General features: G+C 61.2%; 1 protein-coding gene across 1 annotated transcript in view; it reads right to left on the bottom strand.

The window, feature by feature from the left end:
• mtss1 (MTSS I-BAR domain containing 1) overlaps positions 1 to 19611 on the bottom strand; it is a 180009-nt gene that overhangs the window by 144994 nt on the left and 15404 nt on the right. The window contains exon 2 of the mRNA XM_063040953.1: positions 18050 to 18111. Coding sequence (XP_062897023.1) covers positions 18050 to 18111 — 62 coding nt within the window. The remainder of the gene's footprint in view (positions 1 to 18049; positions 18112 to 19611) is intronic.

Here is a 19611-nt window from a genome sequence, read left to right as displayed (position 1 = left end):
ACCCTGCGAACATACCCCTATCTCCGACTGCCTGCGAACGTCCCCTCTTTCTGACACCCTGCGATTGTCACCCCCTCTCCGACACCCTGCGAACGAAACCCTCTCTCCGACTGCCTGCGAACGTTCCCTCTCTCTCCGACACCCTGCGAACGTCCCCCTCTCTCTGACACCCTGCGAACGTCACCCTCGCTCTCCGACACCCTGCGAATGTCACCCTATCTATCCGACATCCTGCGAATGTCATCCTCTCTCTCCGACACCCTGTGACGTCCCCTCTCTCTCTGACACCCTGCGAACGTCCCACTCTCTCCGACAGTCTGGGAACGTCCCCTCTCCCTCCGACACCCTGCGAACGTCACCCTCTCTGCAACACCGTGGGAACGTCTCGCGCTCTCCGACACCCAGCGAACGTCACCCTCGCTCTCCGACACCCTGCGAATGTCACCCTCTCTCTCCCCGACATCCTGCGAATGTCACCCTCTCTCTCCAACACCGTGGCAACGTCTCGCTCACTCCGACACCCTGCGAACGTCCCCCTCTCTCCGACACCCTGCGAACGTCCCCCCTCTCTCCGACACCCTGCAAACGTCACCTTCGCTCTCTGACACCCTGCGAACGTCCCCCTCTCTCCGACACCCTGCGAATGTCCCTCCTCTCCGACACCCTGCAAACGAAACCCTCTCTCTGACACCCTGCGAACATCCCCCCTCTCTCCAACACCCTGCGAACAAAACCCTCTCTCCGACACCCTGCGAATAAAAACCCTCTCTCCGACACCCTGCGATGTCCCTTCTCTCTCTGACACCCTGCGAACGTCCCCCCTGTCTCCGACACCCTGCGAACGTCACCCTCGCTCTCTGACACCCTGCGAACGTCCCCCTCTCTCCGACACCCTGCGAATGTCCCCCCTCTTTCCGACACCCTGCGAACGAAACCCTCTCTCCGACACCCTGCGAATGTCCCCTCTCTCTGACACGCTGCGATCGTCCCCCCTCTCTCTGACACCCTGCGAGCATCCCCTCTCTCCGACACCCTGCGAACGTCCCCCCTCTCTGACACCCTGCGAACGTCCCCCCTCTCTCTGACACCCTCCGAGCATCCCCTCTCTCTCCGACACCCTGCGAACGTCCCCCCTCTCTCCGACACCCTGCGAACGTCCCCTCTCTCTCCGACACCCTGCGAACGTCCCCCCTCTCTCCGACACCCTGCGAACAAAACCCTCTCTCCGACACCCTGTGAACATCACCCTCGCTCTCCGACACCCTGCGAATGTCACCCTCTCTCTCTCCGACATCCTGCGAATGTCATCCTCTCTCTCCGACACCCTGCGACGTCCCCTCTCTCTCTGACACCCTGGGAACGTCCCCCTCTCTCCAACACCGTGGGAACGTCTCGCTCACTCCGACACCCTGCGAACGTCCCCCTCTCTCTGACACCCTGGGAACGTCCCCCTCTCTCCAACACCGTGGGAACGTCTCGCTCACTCCGACACCTGCGAACGTCCCCCTCTCTCTGACACCCTGCGAACGTCCCCCTTCTCTCCGACACCCTGCGAACGTCACCCTCGCTCTCTGACACCCTGCGAACATCCCCTCTCCCTCTGACACCCTGGGAACGTCCCCCTCTCTCCAACACCGTGGCAACGTCTCGCTCACTGCGACACCCTGCGAACGTCCCCCTCTCTTCGACACCCTGCGAATGTCCCCCCTCTCTCCGACACTCTGCAAATGTCCACCCTCTCTCCGACAACCTGCGAACGTCTCCTCTCTCTCCGACACTCTGCAAATGTCCACCCTCTCTCCGACAACCTGCGAACGTCTCCCCTCTCTCTGACACGCTGCGAACGTCCCGCCTCTCTCTGACACCCTGCGAACATCCTCCCTCTCTCCAACACCCTGCGAACAAAACCCTCTCTCCGACACCCTGTGAACATCCCCCCTCTCTCCAACACCCTGCGAACGTCACCCTCTCTCTCTGACACACTGTGAACATCCCCCTCTCTCTGACACCCTGCGAACATCCCCCTCTCTCCGACACCCTGCGAACGTCACCCTCTCTCTCCGACACCCTGCGAACGTCACCCTCTCTCCCCGACACCCTGCGAACGTCCCCCCTCTCTCCAAAACTCTGCGAACGTCACCCTCTCTCCGACACCCTGCGAATAAAACCCTCTCTCCGACACCCTGCGAACATCCCCCCTCTCTCCAATACCTTGCGAACGTCACCCTCTCTCCGACACCCTGCGAACGTCACCCTCTCTCTCCGACACCCTGCGAACGTCCCCCTCTCTCCGACACCCTGCGAATGTCCCTCCTCTCCGACACCCTGCAAACGAAACCCTCTCTCCGACACCCTGCGAACATCCCCCCTCTCTCCAACACCCTGCGAACAAAACCCTCTCTCCGACACCCTGCGAACAAAACCCTCTCTCCGACACCCTGCGATGTCCCTTCTCTCTCTGACACCCTGCGAACGTCCCCCCTCTCTCCGACACCCTGCGAACGTCACCCTCGCTCTCTGACACCCTGCGAATGTCCCCCTCTCTCCGACACCCTGCGAATGTCCCCCCTCTTTCCGACACCCTGCGAACGAAACCCTCTCTCCGACACCCTGCGAATGTCCCCTCTCTCTGACACGCTGCGAACGTCCCCCCTCTCTCTGACACCCTGCGAGCATCCCCTCTCTCTCCGACATCCTGCGAACGTCCCCCCTCTCTCCGACACCCTGCGAACATACCCCTATCTCCGACTGCCTGCGAACGTCCCCTCCTTTTGACACCCTGCGATTGTCACCCCCTCTCTCCGACACCCTGCGAACAAAACCCTCTCTCCGACTGCCTGCGAACGTCCCCTCTCTCTCCGACACCCTGCGAACGTCCCCCTCTTTCTGACAGCCTGCGATTGTCACCCACTCTCTCCGACACCCTGCGAACAAAACCCTCTCTCCGACACCCTGCGATGTCCCTTCTCTCTCTCACACCCTGCGAACGTTCGCCCTCTCTCTGACACCCTGCGAACGTCCCCCTCTCTCCGACACCCTGCGAATGTCCCCCCTCTTTCCGACACCCTGCGAACGAAACCCTCTCTCCGACACCCTGCGAATGTCCCCTCTCTCTGAAACGCTGCGAACGTCCCCCCTCTCTCTGACACCCTGCGAGCATCCCCTCTCTCTCCGACACCCTGCGAACGTCCCCCCTCTCTCCGACACCCTGCGAACGTCCCCTCTCTCTCCGACACCCTGCGAACGTCCCCCCTCTCTCCGACACCCTGCGAACGTCCCCCCTCTCTCCGACACCCTGTGAACATCACCCTCGCTCTCCGACACCCTGCGAATGTCACCCTCTCTCTCCGACATCCTGCGAATGTCATCCTCTCTCTCCGACACCCTGCGACGTCCCCTCTCTCTCTGACACCCTGGGAACGTCCCCCTCTCTCCAACACCGTGGGAACGTCTCGCTCACTCCGACACCCTGCGAACGTCCCCCTCTCTCTGACACCCTGGGAACGTCCCCCTCTCTCCAACACCGTGGGAACGTCTCGCTCACTCCGACACCTGCGAACGTCCCCCTCTCTCTGACACCCTGCGAACGTCCCCCTTCTCTCCGACACCCTGCGAACGTCACCCTCGCTCTCTGACACCCTGCGAACGTCCCCTCTCCCTCTGACACCCTGGGAACGTCCCCCTCTCTCCAACACCGTGGCAACGTCTCGCTCACTGCGACACCCTGCGAACGTCCCCCTCTCTCCGACACCCTGCGAATGTCCCCCCTCTCTCCGACACTCTGCAAATGTCCACCCTCTCTCCGACAACCTGCGAACGTCTCCTCTCTCTCCGACACTCTGCAAATGTCCACCCTCTCTCCGACAACCTGCGAACGTCTCCCCTCTCTCTGACACGCTGCGAACGTCCCGCCTCTCTCTGACACCCTGCGAACATCCTCCCTCTCTCCAACACCCTGCGAACAAAACCCTCTCTCCGACACCGTGAACATCCCCCCTCTCTCCAACACCCTGCGAACGTCACCCTCTCTCTCTGACACACTGCGAACGTCACCCTCTCTCTCTGACACACTGCGAACGTCACCCTCTCTCTCTGACACACTGCGAACGTCACCCTCTCTCTGACACCCTGCGAACATCACCCTCTCTCCCCGACACCCTGCGAACGTCCCCTCTCTCTCCAAAACTCTGCGAACGTCACCCTCTCTCCGACACCCTGCGAATAAAACCCTCTCTCCGACACCCTGCGAACATCCCTCCTCTCTCCAATACCCTGCGAACGTCACCCTCTCTCCGACACCCTGCGAACGTCACCCTCTCTCTCCGACACCCTGCGAACGTCCCCCTCTCTCCGACACCCTGCGAATGTCCCTCCTCTCCGACACCCTGCAAACGAAACCCTCTCTCCGACACCCTGCGAACGTCCCCCTCTCTCCGACACCCTGCGAATGTCCCTCCTCTCCGACACCCTGCAGACGAAACCCTCTCTCCGACACCCTGCGAACAAAACCCTCTCTCCGACACCCTGCGATGTCCCTTCTCTCTCTGACACCCTGCGAACGTCCCCCCTCTCTCCGACACCCTGCGAACGTCACCCTCGCTCTCTGACACCCTGCGAACGTCCCCCTCTCTCCGACACCCTGCGAATGTCCCCCCTCTTTCCGACACCCTGCGAACGAAACCCTCTCTCCGACACCCTGCGAATGTCCCCTCTCTCTGACACGCTGCGAACGTCCCCCCTCTATCTGACACCCTGCGAGCATCCCCTCTCTCTCCGAGACCCTGCGAACGTCCCCCCTCTCTCCGATACCCTGCGAACGTCCCCCTCTCTCCGACACCCTGCCAACGTCACCCTCTCTCCGACACCCTGCGAATGTCCCTTCTCTCTCCGACACCCTGCGAGCGTCCCCTCTCTCTCCGACACCCTGCGAATGTCCCCTCTCTCTCCGAGACCCTGCGAACGAAACCCTCTCTCCGACATCCTGCGAACGTCCCCTCTCTCTCCGATACCCTGCGAACGTCCCCTCTCTCTCCAACACCCTGCGAACGTCCCCCCTCTCTCCGACACCCTGCGAACGTCCCCCCTCTCTCCGACACCCTGCGAACGACACCCTCTCTCCGACACCCTGCGAACGACACCCTCTCTCCGACACCCTGCGAATGAAACCCTCTCGAACACCCTGCGAACGTTCCCCTCTCTCCGACACCCTCCGAATGTCTCCCTCTCTCTCTGACATCCTGCGAACGAAACCCTCTCTCCGACACCCTGCGAACGCCACCCCCTCTCTCTGACACCCTGCGAACGTCCCCCTCTCTCCGACACCCTGCAAGTGTCTCCTTTCTCTCCGACACCCTGCGAACGTCCCCCCTCTCTCCGACACCCTGCGAACAAAACCCTCTCTCCGACACCCTGTGAACATCACCCTCGCTCTCCGACACCCTGCGAATGTCACCCTCTCTCTCCGACATCCTGCGAATGTCATCCTCTCTCTCCGACACCCTGCGACGTCCCCTCTCTCTCTGACACCCTGGGAACGTCCCCCTCTCTCCAACACCGTGGGAACGTCTCGCTCACTCCGACACCCTGCGAACGTCCCCCTCTCTCTGACACCCTGGGAACGTCCCCCTCTCTCCAACACCGTGGGAACGTCTCGCTCACTCCGACACCTGCGAACGTCCCCCTCTCTCTGACACCCTGCGAACGTCCCCCTTCTCTCCGACACCCTGCGAACGTCACCCTCGCTCTCTGACACCCTGCGAACGTCCCCTCTCCCTCTGACACCCTGGGAACGTCCCCCTCTCTCCAACACCGTGGCAACGTCTCGCTCACTGCGACACCCTGCGAACGTCCCCCTCTCTCCGACACCCTGCGAATGTCCCCCCTCTCTCCGACACTCTGCAAATGTCCACCCTCTCTCCGACACCCTGCGAATGTCCCCCCTCTTTCCGACACCCTGCGAACGAAACCCTCTCTCCGACACCCTGCGAATGTCCCCTCTCTCTGACACGCTGCGAACGTCCCCCCTCTCTCTGACACCCTGCGAGCATCCCCTCTCTCTCCGACATCCTGCGAACGTCCCCCCTCTCTCCGACACCCTGCGAACATACCCCTATCTCCGACTGCCTGCGAACGTCCCCTCCTTTTGACACCCTGCGATTGTCACCCCCTCTCTCCGACACCCTGCGAACAAAACCCTCTCTCCGACTGCCTGCGAACGTCCCCTCTCTCTCCGACACCCTGCGAACGTCCCCCTCTTTCTGACAGCCTGCGATTGTCACCCACTCTCTCCGACACCCTGCGAACAAAACCCTCTCTCCGACACCCTGCGATGTCCCTTCTCTCTCTCACACCCTGCGAACGTCCCCCCTCTCTCTGACACCCTGCGAACGTCCCCCTCTCTCCGACACCCTGCGAATGTCCCCCCTCTTTCCGACACCCTGCGAACGAAACCCTCTCTCCGACACCCTGCGAATGTCCCCTCTCTCTGAAACGCTGCGAACGTCCCCCCTCTCTCTGACACCCTGCGAGCATCCCCTCTCTCTCCGACACCCTGCAAACGTCCCCCCTCTCTCCGACACCCTGCGAACGTCCCCTCTCTCTCCGACACCCTGCGAACGTCCCCCCTCTCTCCGACACCCTGCGAACGTCCCCCCTCTCTCCGACACCCTGTGAACATCACCCTCGCTCTCCGACACCCTGCGAATGTCACCCTCTCTCTCCGACATCCTGCGAATGTCATCCTCTCTCTCCGACACCCTGCGACGTCCCCTCTCTCTCTGACACCCTGGGAACGTCCCCCTCTCTCCAACACCGTGGGAACGTCTCGCTCACTCCGACACCCTGCGAACGTCCCCCTCTCTCTGACACCCTGGGAACGTCCCCCTCTCTCCAACACCGTGGGAACGTCTCGCTCACTCCGACACCTGCGAACGTCCCCCTCTCTCTGACACCCTGCGAACGTCCCCCTTCTCTCCGACACCCTGCGAACGTCACCCTCGCTCTCTGACACCCTGCGAACGTCCCCTCTCCCTCTGACACCCTGGGAACGTCCCCCTCTCTCCAACACCGTGGCAACGTCTCGCTCACTGCGACACCCTGCGAACGTCCCCCTCTCTCCGACACCCTGCGAATGTCCCCCCTCTCTCCGACACTCTGCAAATGTCCACCCTCTCTCCGACAACCTGCGAACGTCTCCTCTCTCTCCGACACTCTGCAAATGTCCACCCTCTCTCCGACAACCTGCGAACGTCTCCCCTCTCTCTGACACGCTGCGAACGTCCCGCCTCTCTCTGACACCCTGCGAACATCCTCCCTCTCTCCAACACCCTGCGAACAAAACCCTCTCTCCGACACCGTGAACATCCCCCCTCTCTCCAACACCCTGCGAACGTCACCCTCTCTCTCTGACACACTGCGAACGTCACCCTCTCTCTCTGACACACTGCGAACGTCACCCTCTCTCTCTGACACACTGCGAACATCCCCCTCTCTCCGACACCCTGCGAACGTCCCCCTCTCTCCGACACCCTGCGAATGTCCCTCCTCTCCGACACCCTGCAGACGAAACCCTCTCTCCGACACCCTGCGAACAAAACCCTCTCTCCGACACCCTGCGATGTCCCTTCTCTCTCTGACACCCTGCGAACGTCCCCCCTCTCTCCGACACCCTGCGAACGTCACCCTCGCTCTCTGACACCCTGCGAACGTCCCCCTCTCTCCGACACCCTGCGAATGTCCCCCCTCTTTCCGACACCCTGCGAACGAACCCCTCTCTCCGACACCCTGCGAATGTCCCCTCTCTCTGACACGCTGCGAACGTCCCCCCTCTATCTGACACCCTGCGAGCATCCCCTCTCTCTCCGAGACCCTGCGAACGTCCCCCCTCTCTCCGATACCCTGCGAACGTCCCCCTCTCTCCGACACCCTGCCAACGTCACCCTCTCTCCGACACCCTGCGAATGTCCCTTCTCTCTCCGACACCCTGCGAGCGTCCCCTCTCTCTCCGACACCCTGCGAATGTCCCCTCTCTCTCCGAGACCCTGCGAACGAAACCCTCTCTCCGACATCCTGCGAACGTCCCCTCTCTCTCCGATACCCTGCGAACGTCCCCTCTCTCTCCAACACCCTGCGAACGTCCCCCCTCTCTCCGACACCCTGCGAACGTCCCCCCTCTCTCCGACACCCTGCGAACGACACCCTCTCTCCGACACCCTGCGAACGACACCCTCTCTCCGACACCCTGCGAATGAAACCCTCTCGAACACCCTGCGAACGTTCCCCTCTCTCCGACACCCTCCGAATGTCTCCCTCTCTCTCTGACATCCTGCGAACGAAACCCTCTCTCCGACACCCTGCGAACGCCACCCCCTCTCTCTGACACCCTGCGAACGTCCCCCTCTCTCCGACACCCTGCAAGTGTCTCCTTTCTCTCCGACACCCTGCGAACGTCCCCCCTCTCTCCGACACCCTGCGAACAAAACCCTCTCTCCGACACCCTGTGAACATCACCCTCGCTCTCCGACACCCTGCGAATGTCACCCTCTCTCTCCGACATCCTGCGAATGTCATCCTCTCTCTCCGACACCCTGCGACGTCCCCTCTCTCTCTGACACCCTGGGAACGTCCCCCTCTCTCCAACACCGTGGGAACGTCTCGCTCACTCCGACACCCTGCGAACGTCCCCCTCTCTCTGACACCCTGGGAACGTCCCCCTCTCTCCAACACCGTGGGAACGTCTCGCTCACTCCGACACCTGCGAACGTCCCCCTCTCTCTGACACCCTGCGAACGTCCCCCTTCTCTCCGACACCCTGCGAACGTCACCCTCGCTCTCTGACACCCTGCGAACGTCCCCTCTCCCTCTGACACCCTGGGAACGTCCCCCTCTCTCCAACACCGTGGCAACGTCTCGCTCACTGCGACACCCTGCGAACGTCCCCCTCTCTCCGACACCCTGCGAATGTCCCCCCTCTCTCCGACACTCTGCAAATGTCCACCCTCTCTCCGACACCCTGCGAATGTCCCCCCTCTTTCCGACACCCTGCGAACGAAACCCTCTCTCCGACACCCTGCGAATGTCCCCTCTCTCTGACACGCTGCGAACGTCCCCCCTCTCTCTGACACCCTGCGAGCATCCCCTCTCTCTCCGACATCCTGCGAACGTCCCCCCTCTCTCCGACACCCTGCGAACATACCCCTATCTCCGACTGCCTGCGAACGTCCCCTCCTTTTGACACCCTGCGATTGTCACCCCCTCTCTCCGACACCCTGCGAACAAAACCCTCTCTCCGACTGCCTGCGAACGTCCCCTCTCTCTCCGACACCCTGCGAACGTCCCCCTCTTTCTGACAGCCTGCGATTGTCACCCACTCTCTCCGACACCCTGCGAACAAAACCCTCTCTCCGACACCCTGCGATGTCCCTTCTCTCTCTCACACCCTGCGAACGTCCCCCCTCTCTCTGACACCCTGCGAACGTCCCCCTCTCTCCGACACCCTGCGAATGTCCCCCCTCTTTCCGACACCCTGCGAACGAAACCCTCTCTCCGACACCCTGCGAATGTCCCCTCTCTCTGAAACGCTGCGAACGTCCCCCCTCTCTCTGACACCCTGCGAGCATCCCCTCTCTCTCCGACACCCTGCGAACGTCCCCCCTCTCTCCGACACCCTGCGAACGTCCCCTCTCTCTCCGACACCCTGCGAACGTCCCCCCTCTCTCCGACACCCTGCGAACGTCCCCCCTCTCTCCGACACCCTGTGAACATCACCCTCGCTCTCCGACACCCTGCGAATGTCACCCTCTCTCTCCGACATCCTGCGAATGTCATCCTCTCTCTCCGACACCCTGCGACGTCCCCTCTCTCTCTGACACCCTGGGAACGTCCCCCTCTCTCCAACACCGTGGGAACGTCTCGCTCACTCCGACACCCTGCGAACGTCCCCCTCTCTCTGACACCCTGGGAACGTCCCCCTCTCTCCAACACCGTGGGAACGTCTCGCTCACTCCGACACCTGCGAACGTCCCCCTCTCTCTGACACCCTGCGAACGTCCCCCTTCTCTCCGACACCCTGCGAACGTCACCCTCGCTCTCTGACACCCTGCGAACGTCCCCTCTCCCTCTGACACCCTGGGAACGTCCCCCTCTCTCCAACACCGTGGCAACGTCTCGCTCACTGCGACACCCTGCGAACGTCCCCCTCTCTCCGACACCCTGCGAATGTCCCCCCTCTCTCCGACACTCTGCAAATGTCCACCCTCTCTCCGACAACCTGCGAACGTCTCCTCTCTCTCCGACACTCTGCAAATGTCCACCCTCTCTCCGACAACCTGCGAACGTCTCCCCTCTCTCTGACACGCTGCGAACGTCCCGCCTCTCTCTGACACCCTGCGAACATCCTCCCTCTCTCCAACACCCTGCGAACAAAACCCTCTCTCCGACACCGTGAACATCCCCCCTCTCTCCAACACACTGCGAACGTCACCCTCTCTCTCTGACACACTGCGAACGTCACCCTCTCTCTCTGACACACTGCGAACGTCACCCTCTCTCTCTGACACACTGCGAACATCCCCCTCTCTCTGACACCCTGCGAACGTCACCCTCTCTCCCCGACACCCTGCGAACGTCCCCTCTCTCTCCAAAACTCTGCGAACGTCACCCTCTCTCCGACACCCTGCGAATAAAACCCTCTCTCCGACACCCTGCGAACATCCCTCCTCTCTCCAATACCCTGCGAACGTCACCCTCTCTCCGACACCCTGCGAACGTCACCCTCTCTCTCCGACACCCTGCGAACGTCCCCCTCTCTCCGACACCCTGCGAATGTCCCTCCTCTCCGACACCCTGCAAACGAAACCCTCTCTCCGACACCCTGCGAACGTCCCCCTCTCTCCGACACCCTGCGAATGTCCCTCCTCTCCGACACCCTGCAGACGAAACCCTCTCTCCGACACCCTGCGAACAAAACCCTCTCTCCGACACCCTGCGATGTCCCTTCTCTCTCTGACACCCTGCGAACGTCCCCCCTCTCTCCGACACCCTGCGAACGTCACCCTCGCTCTCTGACACCCTGCGAACGTCCCCCTCTCTCCGACACCCTGCGAATGTCCCCCCTCTTTCCGACACCCTGCGAACGAAACCCTCTCTCCGACACCCTGCGAATGTCCCCTCTCTCTGACACGCTGCGAACGTCCCCCCTCTATCTGACACCCTGCGAGCATCCCCTCTCTCTCCGAGACCCTGCGAACGTCCCCCCTCTCTCCGATACCCTGCGAACGTCCCCCTCTCTCCGACACCCTGCCAACGTCACCCTCTCTCCGACACCCTGCGAATGTCCCTTCTCTCTCCGACACCCTGCGAGCGTCCCCTCTCTCTCCGACACCCTGCGAATGTCCCCTCTCTCTCCGAGACCCTGCGAACGAAACCCTCTCTCCGACATCCTGCGAACGTCCCCTCTCTCTCCGATACCCTGCGAACGTCCCCTCTCTCTCCAACACCCTGCGAACGTCCCCCCTCTCTCCGACACCCTGCGAACGTCCCCCCTCTCTCCGACACCCTGCGAACGACACCCTCTCTCCGACACCCTGCGAACGACACCCTCTCTCCGACACCCTGCGAATGAAACCCTCTCGAACACCCTGCGAACGTTCCCCTCTCTCCGACACCCTCCGAATGTCTCCCTCTCTCTCTGACATCCTGCGAACGAAACCCTCTCTCCGACACCCTGCGAACGCCACCCCCTCTCTCTGACACCCTGCGAACGTCCCCCTCTCTCCGACACCCTGCAAGTGTCTCCTTTCTCTCCGACACCCTGCGAACGTCCCCCCTCTCTCCGACACCCTGCGAACAAAACCCTCTCTCCGACACCCTGTGAACATCACCCTCGCTCTCCGACACCCTGCGAATGTCACCCTCTCTCTCCGACATCCTGCGAATGTCATCCTCTCTCTCCGACACCCTGCGACGTCCCCTCTCTCTCTGACACCCTGGGAACGTCCCCCTCTCTCCAACACCGTGGGAACGTCTCGCTCACTCCGACACCCTGCGAACGTCCCCCTCTCTCTGACACCCTGGGAACGTCCCCCTCTCTCCAACACCGTGGGAACGTCTCGCTCACTCCGACACCTGCGAACGTCCCCCTCTCTCTGACACCCTGCGAACGTCCCCCTTCTCTCCGACACCCTGCGAACGTCACCCTCGCTCTCTGACACCCTGCGAACGTCCCCTCTCCCTCTGACACCCTGGGAACGTCCCCCTCTCTCCAACACCGTGGCAACGTCTCGCTCACTGCGACACCCTGCGAACGTCCCCCTCTCTCCGACACCCTGCGAATGTCCCCCCTCTCTCCGACACTCTGCAAATGTCCACCCTCTCTCCGACAACCTGCGAACGTCTCCTCTCTCTCCGACACTCTGCAAATGTCCACCCTCTCTCCGACAACCTGCGAACGTCTCCCCTCTCTCTGACACCCTGCGAACGTCCCGCCTCTCTCTGACACCCTGCGAACATCCTCCCTCTCTCCAACACCCTGCGAACAAAACCCTCTCTCCGACACCCTGTGAACATCCCCCCTCTCTCCAACACCCTGCGAACGTCACCCTCTCTCTCTGACACACTGCGAACGTCACCCTCTCTCTCTGACACACTGCGAACGTCACCCTCTCTCTCTGACACACTGCGAACATCCCCCTCTCTCTGACACCCTGCGAACATCCCCCTCTCTCCGACACCCTGCGAACGTCACCCTCTCTCCCCGACACCCTGCGAACGTCCCCCCTCTCTCCAAAACTCTGCGAACGTCACCCTCTCTCCGACACCCTGCGAATAAAACCCTCTCTCCGACACCCTGCGAACATCCCCCCTCTCTCCAATACCCTGCGAACGTCACCCTCTCTCCGACACCCTGCGAACGTCACCCTCTCTCTCCGACACCCTGCGAACGTCCCCCTCTCTCCGACACCCTGCGAATGTCCCTCCTCTCCGACACCCTGCAAACGAAACCCTCTCTCCGACACCCTGCGAACGTCCCCCTCTCTCCGACACCCTGCGAATGTCCCTCCTCTCCGACACCCTGCAGACGAAACCCTCTCTCCGACACCCTGCGAACATCCCCCCTCTCTCCAACACCCTGCGAACAAAACCCTCTCTCCGACACCCTGCGAACAAAACCCTCTCTCCGACACCCTGCGATGTCCCTTCTCTCTCTGACACCCTGCGAACGTCCCCCCTCTCTCCGACACCCTGCGAACGTCACCCTCGCTCTCTGACACCCTGCGAACGTCCCCCTCTCTCCGACACCCTGCGAATGTCCCCCCTCTTTCCGACACCCTGCGAACGAAACCCTCTCTCCGACACCCTGCGAATGTCCCCTCTCTCTGACACGCTGCGAACGTCCCCCCTCTCTCTGACACCCTGCGAGCATCCCCTCTCTCTCCGAGACCCTGCGAACGTCCCCCCTCTCTCCGATACCCTGCGAACGTCCCCCTCTCTCCGACACCCTGCCAACGTCACCCTCTCTCCGACACCCTGCGAATGTCCCTTCTCTCTCCGACACCCTGCGAGCGTCCCCTCTCTCTCCGACACCCTGCGAATGTCCCCTCTCTCTCCGAGACCCTGCGAACGAAACCCTCTCTCCGACATCCTGCGAACGTCCCCTCTCTCTCCGATACCCTGCGAACGTCCCCTCTCTCTCCAACACCCTGCGAACGTCCCCCCTCTCTCCGACACCCTGCGAACGTCCCCCCTCTCTCCGACACCCTGCGAACGACACCCTCTCTCCGACACCCTGCGAACGACACCCTCTCTCCGACACCCTGCGAATGAAACCCTCTCGAACACCCTGCGAACGTTCCCCTCTCTCCGACACCCTCCGAATGTCTCCCTCTCTCTCTGACATCCTGCGAACGAAACCCTCTCTCCGACACCCTGCGAACGCCACCCCCTCTCTCTGACACCCTGCGAACGTCCCCCTCTCTCCGACACCCTGCAAGTGTCTCCTTTCTCTCCGTCACCCTGCGAACGTCCCCTCTCTCTCCGACACTCTGCAATCGTCCCCCTCTTTTCGACACCCTGCGAACGAAACCCTCTCTCCGACACCCTGCGAATGTCCCCTCTCTCCGACACCCTGCGAACGTCCCCCCTCTCTATGACACCCTGCGAATGAAACTCTCTCTCCGACACCCTGCGAACGTCCCCCCTCTCTCCGACACCCTGCGAATGAAACTCTCTCTCCGACACCCTGCGAACGTCCCTCCTCTCTCCGACACCCTGCCAACGAAACACTCTCTCCGACACCCTGCGTATGTCCCCCCTCTCTCCGACACCCTGCGAACGACCCCCACTCTCCGACACCCTGCGAACGTCCCCCTCTCTCCGACACCCTGCGAACGTCACCCTCTCTCCGACACCCTGCGAATGTCCCTTCTCTCTCCGACACCCTGGGAACGTCCCCCTCTCTCCGACACCCTGCGAACGTCCCCCTCTCTCCGACACCCTGCGAACGTCACCCTCTCTCCGACACCCTGCGAATGTCCCTTCTCTCTCCGACACCCTGGGAACGTCACCCTCTCTCCGACACCCTGCGAACGTCACCCTCTCTCTCCGACACCCTGCGAACGCCACCCTCTCTCTCCGACACCCTGCGAACGTCGCCCCTCTCTCCGACACCCTGCGAACGTCCCCCCTCTCTCCGACATTCTGCGTACATCCCCCCTCTCTCCGACACCCTGCGAACGTCCCCCCTCTCTCCGACAGCCTGCGAACGTCCCCCCTCTCTCCGACAGCCTGCGAACGTCACCCTCTCTCCGACACCCTGCGAACGTCACCCTCTCTCTCCGACACCCTGCGAACGCCACCCTCTCTCTCTGACACCCTGCGAACTTCCCCCTCTCTCCGATACCCTGCGAACGTGTCCTCTCTCTCCAACACCCTGCGAACGTCCCCCCTCTCTCCGACACCCTGCAATCGTCCCCCTCTTTCCGACACCCTGCGAACGAAACCCTCTCTCCGACACCCTGCGAATGTCCCCTCTCTCTCCGACACCCTGCGAACGTCCCCCCTCCCTCTGACACCCTGCGAACGAAACTCTCTCTCCGACACCCTGCGTACGTCCCCCCTCTCTCCGACACCCTGTGAACGTCCCCCCTCTCTCCGATACCCTGCGAACGTCCCCCTCTCTCCGACACCCTGCCAACGTCACCCTCTCTCCGACACCCTGCGAATGTCCCTTCTCTCTCTGACACCCTGCGAGCGTCCCCTCTCTCTCCGACACCCTGCGAATGTCCCCTCTCTCTCCGAGACCCTGCGAACGAAACCCTCTCTCCGACATCCTGCGAACGTCCCCTCTCTCTCCGATACCCTGCGAACGTCCCCTCTCTCTCCAACACCCTGCGAACGTCCCCCCTCTCTCCAACACCCTGCGAACGTCCCCCCTCTCTCCGACACCCTGCGAACGACACCCTCTCTCCGACACCCTGCGAATGAAACCCTCTCGAACACCCTGCGAACGTTCCCCTCTCTCCGACACCCTCCGAATGTCTCCCTCTCTCTCTGACATCCTGCGAACGAAACCCTCTCTCCGACACCCTGCGAACGCCACCCCTCTCTCCGACACCCTGCGAACGTCCCCCACTCTCCGACACCCTGGGAACGTCCCCCTCTCTCCGACACCCTGCGAACGTCCCCCTCTCTCCGACACCCTGCGAACGTCCCCCTCTCTCCGACACCCTGCGAACGTCCCCCTCTCTCCCACACCCTGCGAATGTCCCTTCTCTCTCCGACACCCTGGGAACGTCCCCCTCTCTCCGACACCCTGCGAACGTCCCCCTCTCTCCGACACCCTGCGAACGTCACCCTCTCTCCGACACCCTGCGAATGTCCCTTCTCTCTCCGACACCCAGGGAACGTCACCCTCTCTCCGACACCCTGCGAACGTCACCCTCTCTCTCCGACACCCTGCGAACGCCACCCTCTCTCTCCGACACCCTGCGAACGTCGCCCCTCTCTCCGACACCCTGCGAACGTCCCCCCTCTCTCCGACATTCTGCGTACGTCCCCCCTCTCTCCGACACCCTGCGAACGTCCCCCCTCTCTCCGACAGCCTGCGAACTTCCCCCCTCTCTCCGACACCCTGCGAACGTCACCCTCTCTCCGACACCCTGCGAACGTCACCCTCTCTCTCCGACACCCTGCGAACGCCACCCTCTCTCTCTGACACCCTGCGAACATCCCCCTCTCTCCGATACCCTGCGAACGTGTCCTCTCTCTCCAACACCCTGCGAACGTCCCCCCTCTCTCCGACACCCTGCAATCGTCCCCCTCTTTCCGACACCCTGCGAACGAAATCCTCTCTCCGACACCCTGCGAATGTCCCCTCTCTCTCCGACACCCTGCGAACGTCCCCCCTCTCCGACACCCTGCCAACGTCACCCTCTCTCCGACACCCTGCGAATGTCCCTTCTCTCTCCGACACCCTGCGAGCGTCCCCTCTCTCTCCGACACCCTGCGAGCGTCCCCTCTCTCTCCGAGACCCTGCGAACGAAACCCTCTCTCCGATATCCTGCGAACGTCCCCTCTCTCTCCGATACCCTGCGAACGTCCCCTCTCTCTCCAACACCCTGCGAACGTCCCCCCTCTCTCCGACACCCTGCGAACGTCCCCCCTCTCTACGACACCCTGCGAACGACACCCTCTCTCCGACACCCTGCGAACGACACCCTCTCTCCGACACCCTGCGAATGAAACGCTCTCTCCGACACCCTGCGAACATCTCCCCTCTCTCCAACACCCTGCAAACATCCCCCCTCTCTCCGACACCCTGCGAACGACACCCTCTCTCCGACACCCTGCGAACGACACCCTCTCTCCGACACCCTGCGAATTAAACGCTCTCTCCGACACCCTGCGAACATCTCCCCTGTCTCCAACACCCTGCAAACGTTCCTCCTCTCTCCGACACCCTGCGAACATCCCCCCTCTCTCCAATACCCTGCGAACGTCCCCCCTCTCTCCGACACCCTGCGAACATCTCCCCTGTCTCCAACACCCTGCAAACGTTCCTCCTCTCTCCGACACCCTGCGAACATCCCCCCTCTCTCCAATACCCTGCGAACGTCCCCCCTCTCTCCGACACCCTGCGAACATCAGCCCCATCTCTCCCTTGTACCAGGTGATCGTTGACCGCCCCCCCCCCAACACCTTACTAACGTCACCTCCCGTTTGCAACACCCTGCGCACGTCGACCCCCCCCGACAAACTAAGAACGTCACACTGTCACACATTTTGAATATCACCTGACAATCCCTCACCATGTGAATGTCACCCCCTTCACGCTCTGTGAATGTCACCCCAACACACCCTCCCGATTTGCCAAAGTCACCCCCTCTGACACCCCACAAATGTCACTCCCTGACACCCTCTCCCCCCCTGCAAACGTCTCCCCCTCTGCATCCTGACCAAGCGGGCCAGTGAATTCTCGGGCAGTGCCACAACACATTCTGGTTTTGTTTTCTCGCCTGACCTCTGGCTACATCCAGTCTTCTGGATACCCAGTTTCAGTGACCCAGCTCTTACTGCTCCCACCCTTCGTCAAGCCCCCATCCTCCCAAAGTTACCTCTTCCTCACTGAGCCCAACAGCCCTCCCCCAACGGCCCACAGTCCGAACTACACCCGACATCACCAGGCCAGCCCCCAAACACTTGCACCCTGACCCACCTAATCCTCACCCCACTGCTCCCCAAACACCCTGACCCACCCAATCCCCACCCCACTGATCCCCAAACACCCTGACCCACCCAATCCCCACCCCACTGCTCCCCAAACACCCTGACCCACCCAATCCCCACCCCACTGCTCCTCAAACACCTTGACCCACCCAATCCTCACCCCACTGCTCCCCAAACACCCTGACCCACCCAATCCCCACCCCACTGCTCCCCAAACACCTTGACCCACCCAATCCCCACCCCACTGCTCCTCAAAGTCATCCAGGATTCCAGGGATTCAGCACAGACGTGAGGTACCAGGGCCTGTCTCTTCATTGAACCTGCATACCTGAGGTGTGACTGCAGCTTTGTGGTTTTCGAGATGAAGTCCTCCCAGACTGGGTACCCACCCTGGAGAGAGAGGAAAACTCGATCAACAACACCGCACACAGCAGCCAGCCTGAGCCCATGGGATTTAAATGAACACGGCCTGTTGGATCGTGACAGCACTAACATAGGAACCCACCTCTGACCACTGACACTCAACACATTAGGCAGGGAGCAACCCCCAGTGTAGTTCAAGGGCACCTGCTCACATCTCTTCAGGGAGAGTGGGAACTTGTCCTGCCCATTTTGGAGCAAAACCAACCAGGTAATTTCTGGTTCCAAGCAGTCACACAGCAGCAGGTACCCCGTACCCTGTAAAACTCGTTCACCTGAAACTGTACCCTGTAAAACTCGTTCACCTGAAACCGTACCCAGTAAAACTCCTTCCTCTCACCTGAAACCGTACCCTGTAAAACTCCTTCCTCTCACCTGAAACCGTACCCTATAAAACTCCTTCACCTGAAACCGTAGCCTGTAAAACTCCTTCACCTGAAACCGTATCCTGTAAAACTCCTTCCTCTCACCTGAAACCGTAGCCTGTAAAACTCCTTGCTTTTGCCCTTGCTTTTGACATTTGCAGCACAGGATCATCTGTTCTTTATATCACTCCAAGGAAAACTAGTCCAGCCTGTCTGATCTTCCCCCATAATTGAAGTCCTTCAATCCAGTCAACATCCTGGTAAGTCTCCTTTGTACTCACTCCAGCACAATCACATCCTCTCTGTGTGGTTAGCACATAGGCAATGGGCCACAGGGTCTTTTTCTCCACTGCACGGTGTTGCTGTTGGGGGTGGGGTGGGGTGCACGGAGGCTGACCAGAGATATCTGACCAACAATCCAGTGTAGGAACCATGGCCCACCCCCTCACACACCTCTGTTTCCACCCACATCCCCACCACTAGGGATGGAAAGTTTCTAAGGGAAGGGAGAAATTGAGGGGAGTATTTTTCCAGGCAGTGGGAATGGGTTGGTGAACTGTCCCGATTAGAAATTAGTTTCAGACTGTGAGCCTGTGCTACCTCTCATGTGAGTTCACACTGCTGAAGCAAACGCGTGCTTCCTGCCTCGCCCTTCTCCACTACAGGCTCTCTTTGGAGTACACAGTTTCCTTTACAGATAAGCACTGTGGCTCCCCACCCTAAACAAACAGCAGGGAGAGAAGGCAATTGGTAGCTCTGTGCTTGGAGAGGCTGTGCAGCAATGACCCGGGACTGATCAAGGCCAGGCCATTTACTGGCCAAGTTCAGTGCCCACAGGGATTAAACACCAACACGAGGGCTACTGCTGGCAATGTGCCCACTCTGCATTGCCTGTGGACCAAGCCCTGGCTCACATTGGCAACACTGGCTGACCACAGAGAGAGAGAAATAAAGAAGGCATACAATAGAGAAAAATAGAGGGCTATGGGTAACCCTAGGTAATTTCTAAAGTAAGGACATGTTCGACACAGCATTGTGAGCTGAAGGGCCTGTGTTGTTCTGTAGGCTTGGTATGTTTCTATGTTTTTAATATGCTTGCTGTCAC

The sequence above is a fragment of the Mobula hypostoma genome, chromosome 2 (genome assembly GCF_963921235.1).
Source record: "Mobula hypostoma chromosome 2, sMobHyp1.1, whole genome shotgun sequence".
Taxonomy (NCBI): domain Eukaryota; kingdom Metazoa; phylum Chordata; class Chondrichthyes; order Myliobatiformes; family Myliobatidae; genus Mobula; species Mobula hypostoma.
The sequence above is the reverse complement of the archived record's forward strand: the minus strand, read 5'-3'. Positions and strand labels throughout refer to the sequence as shown.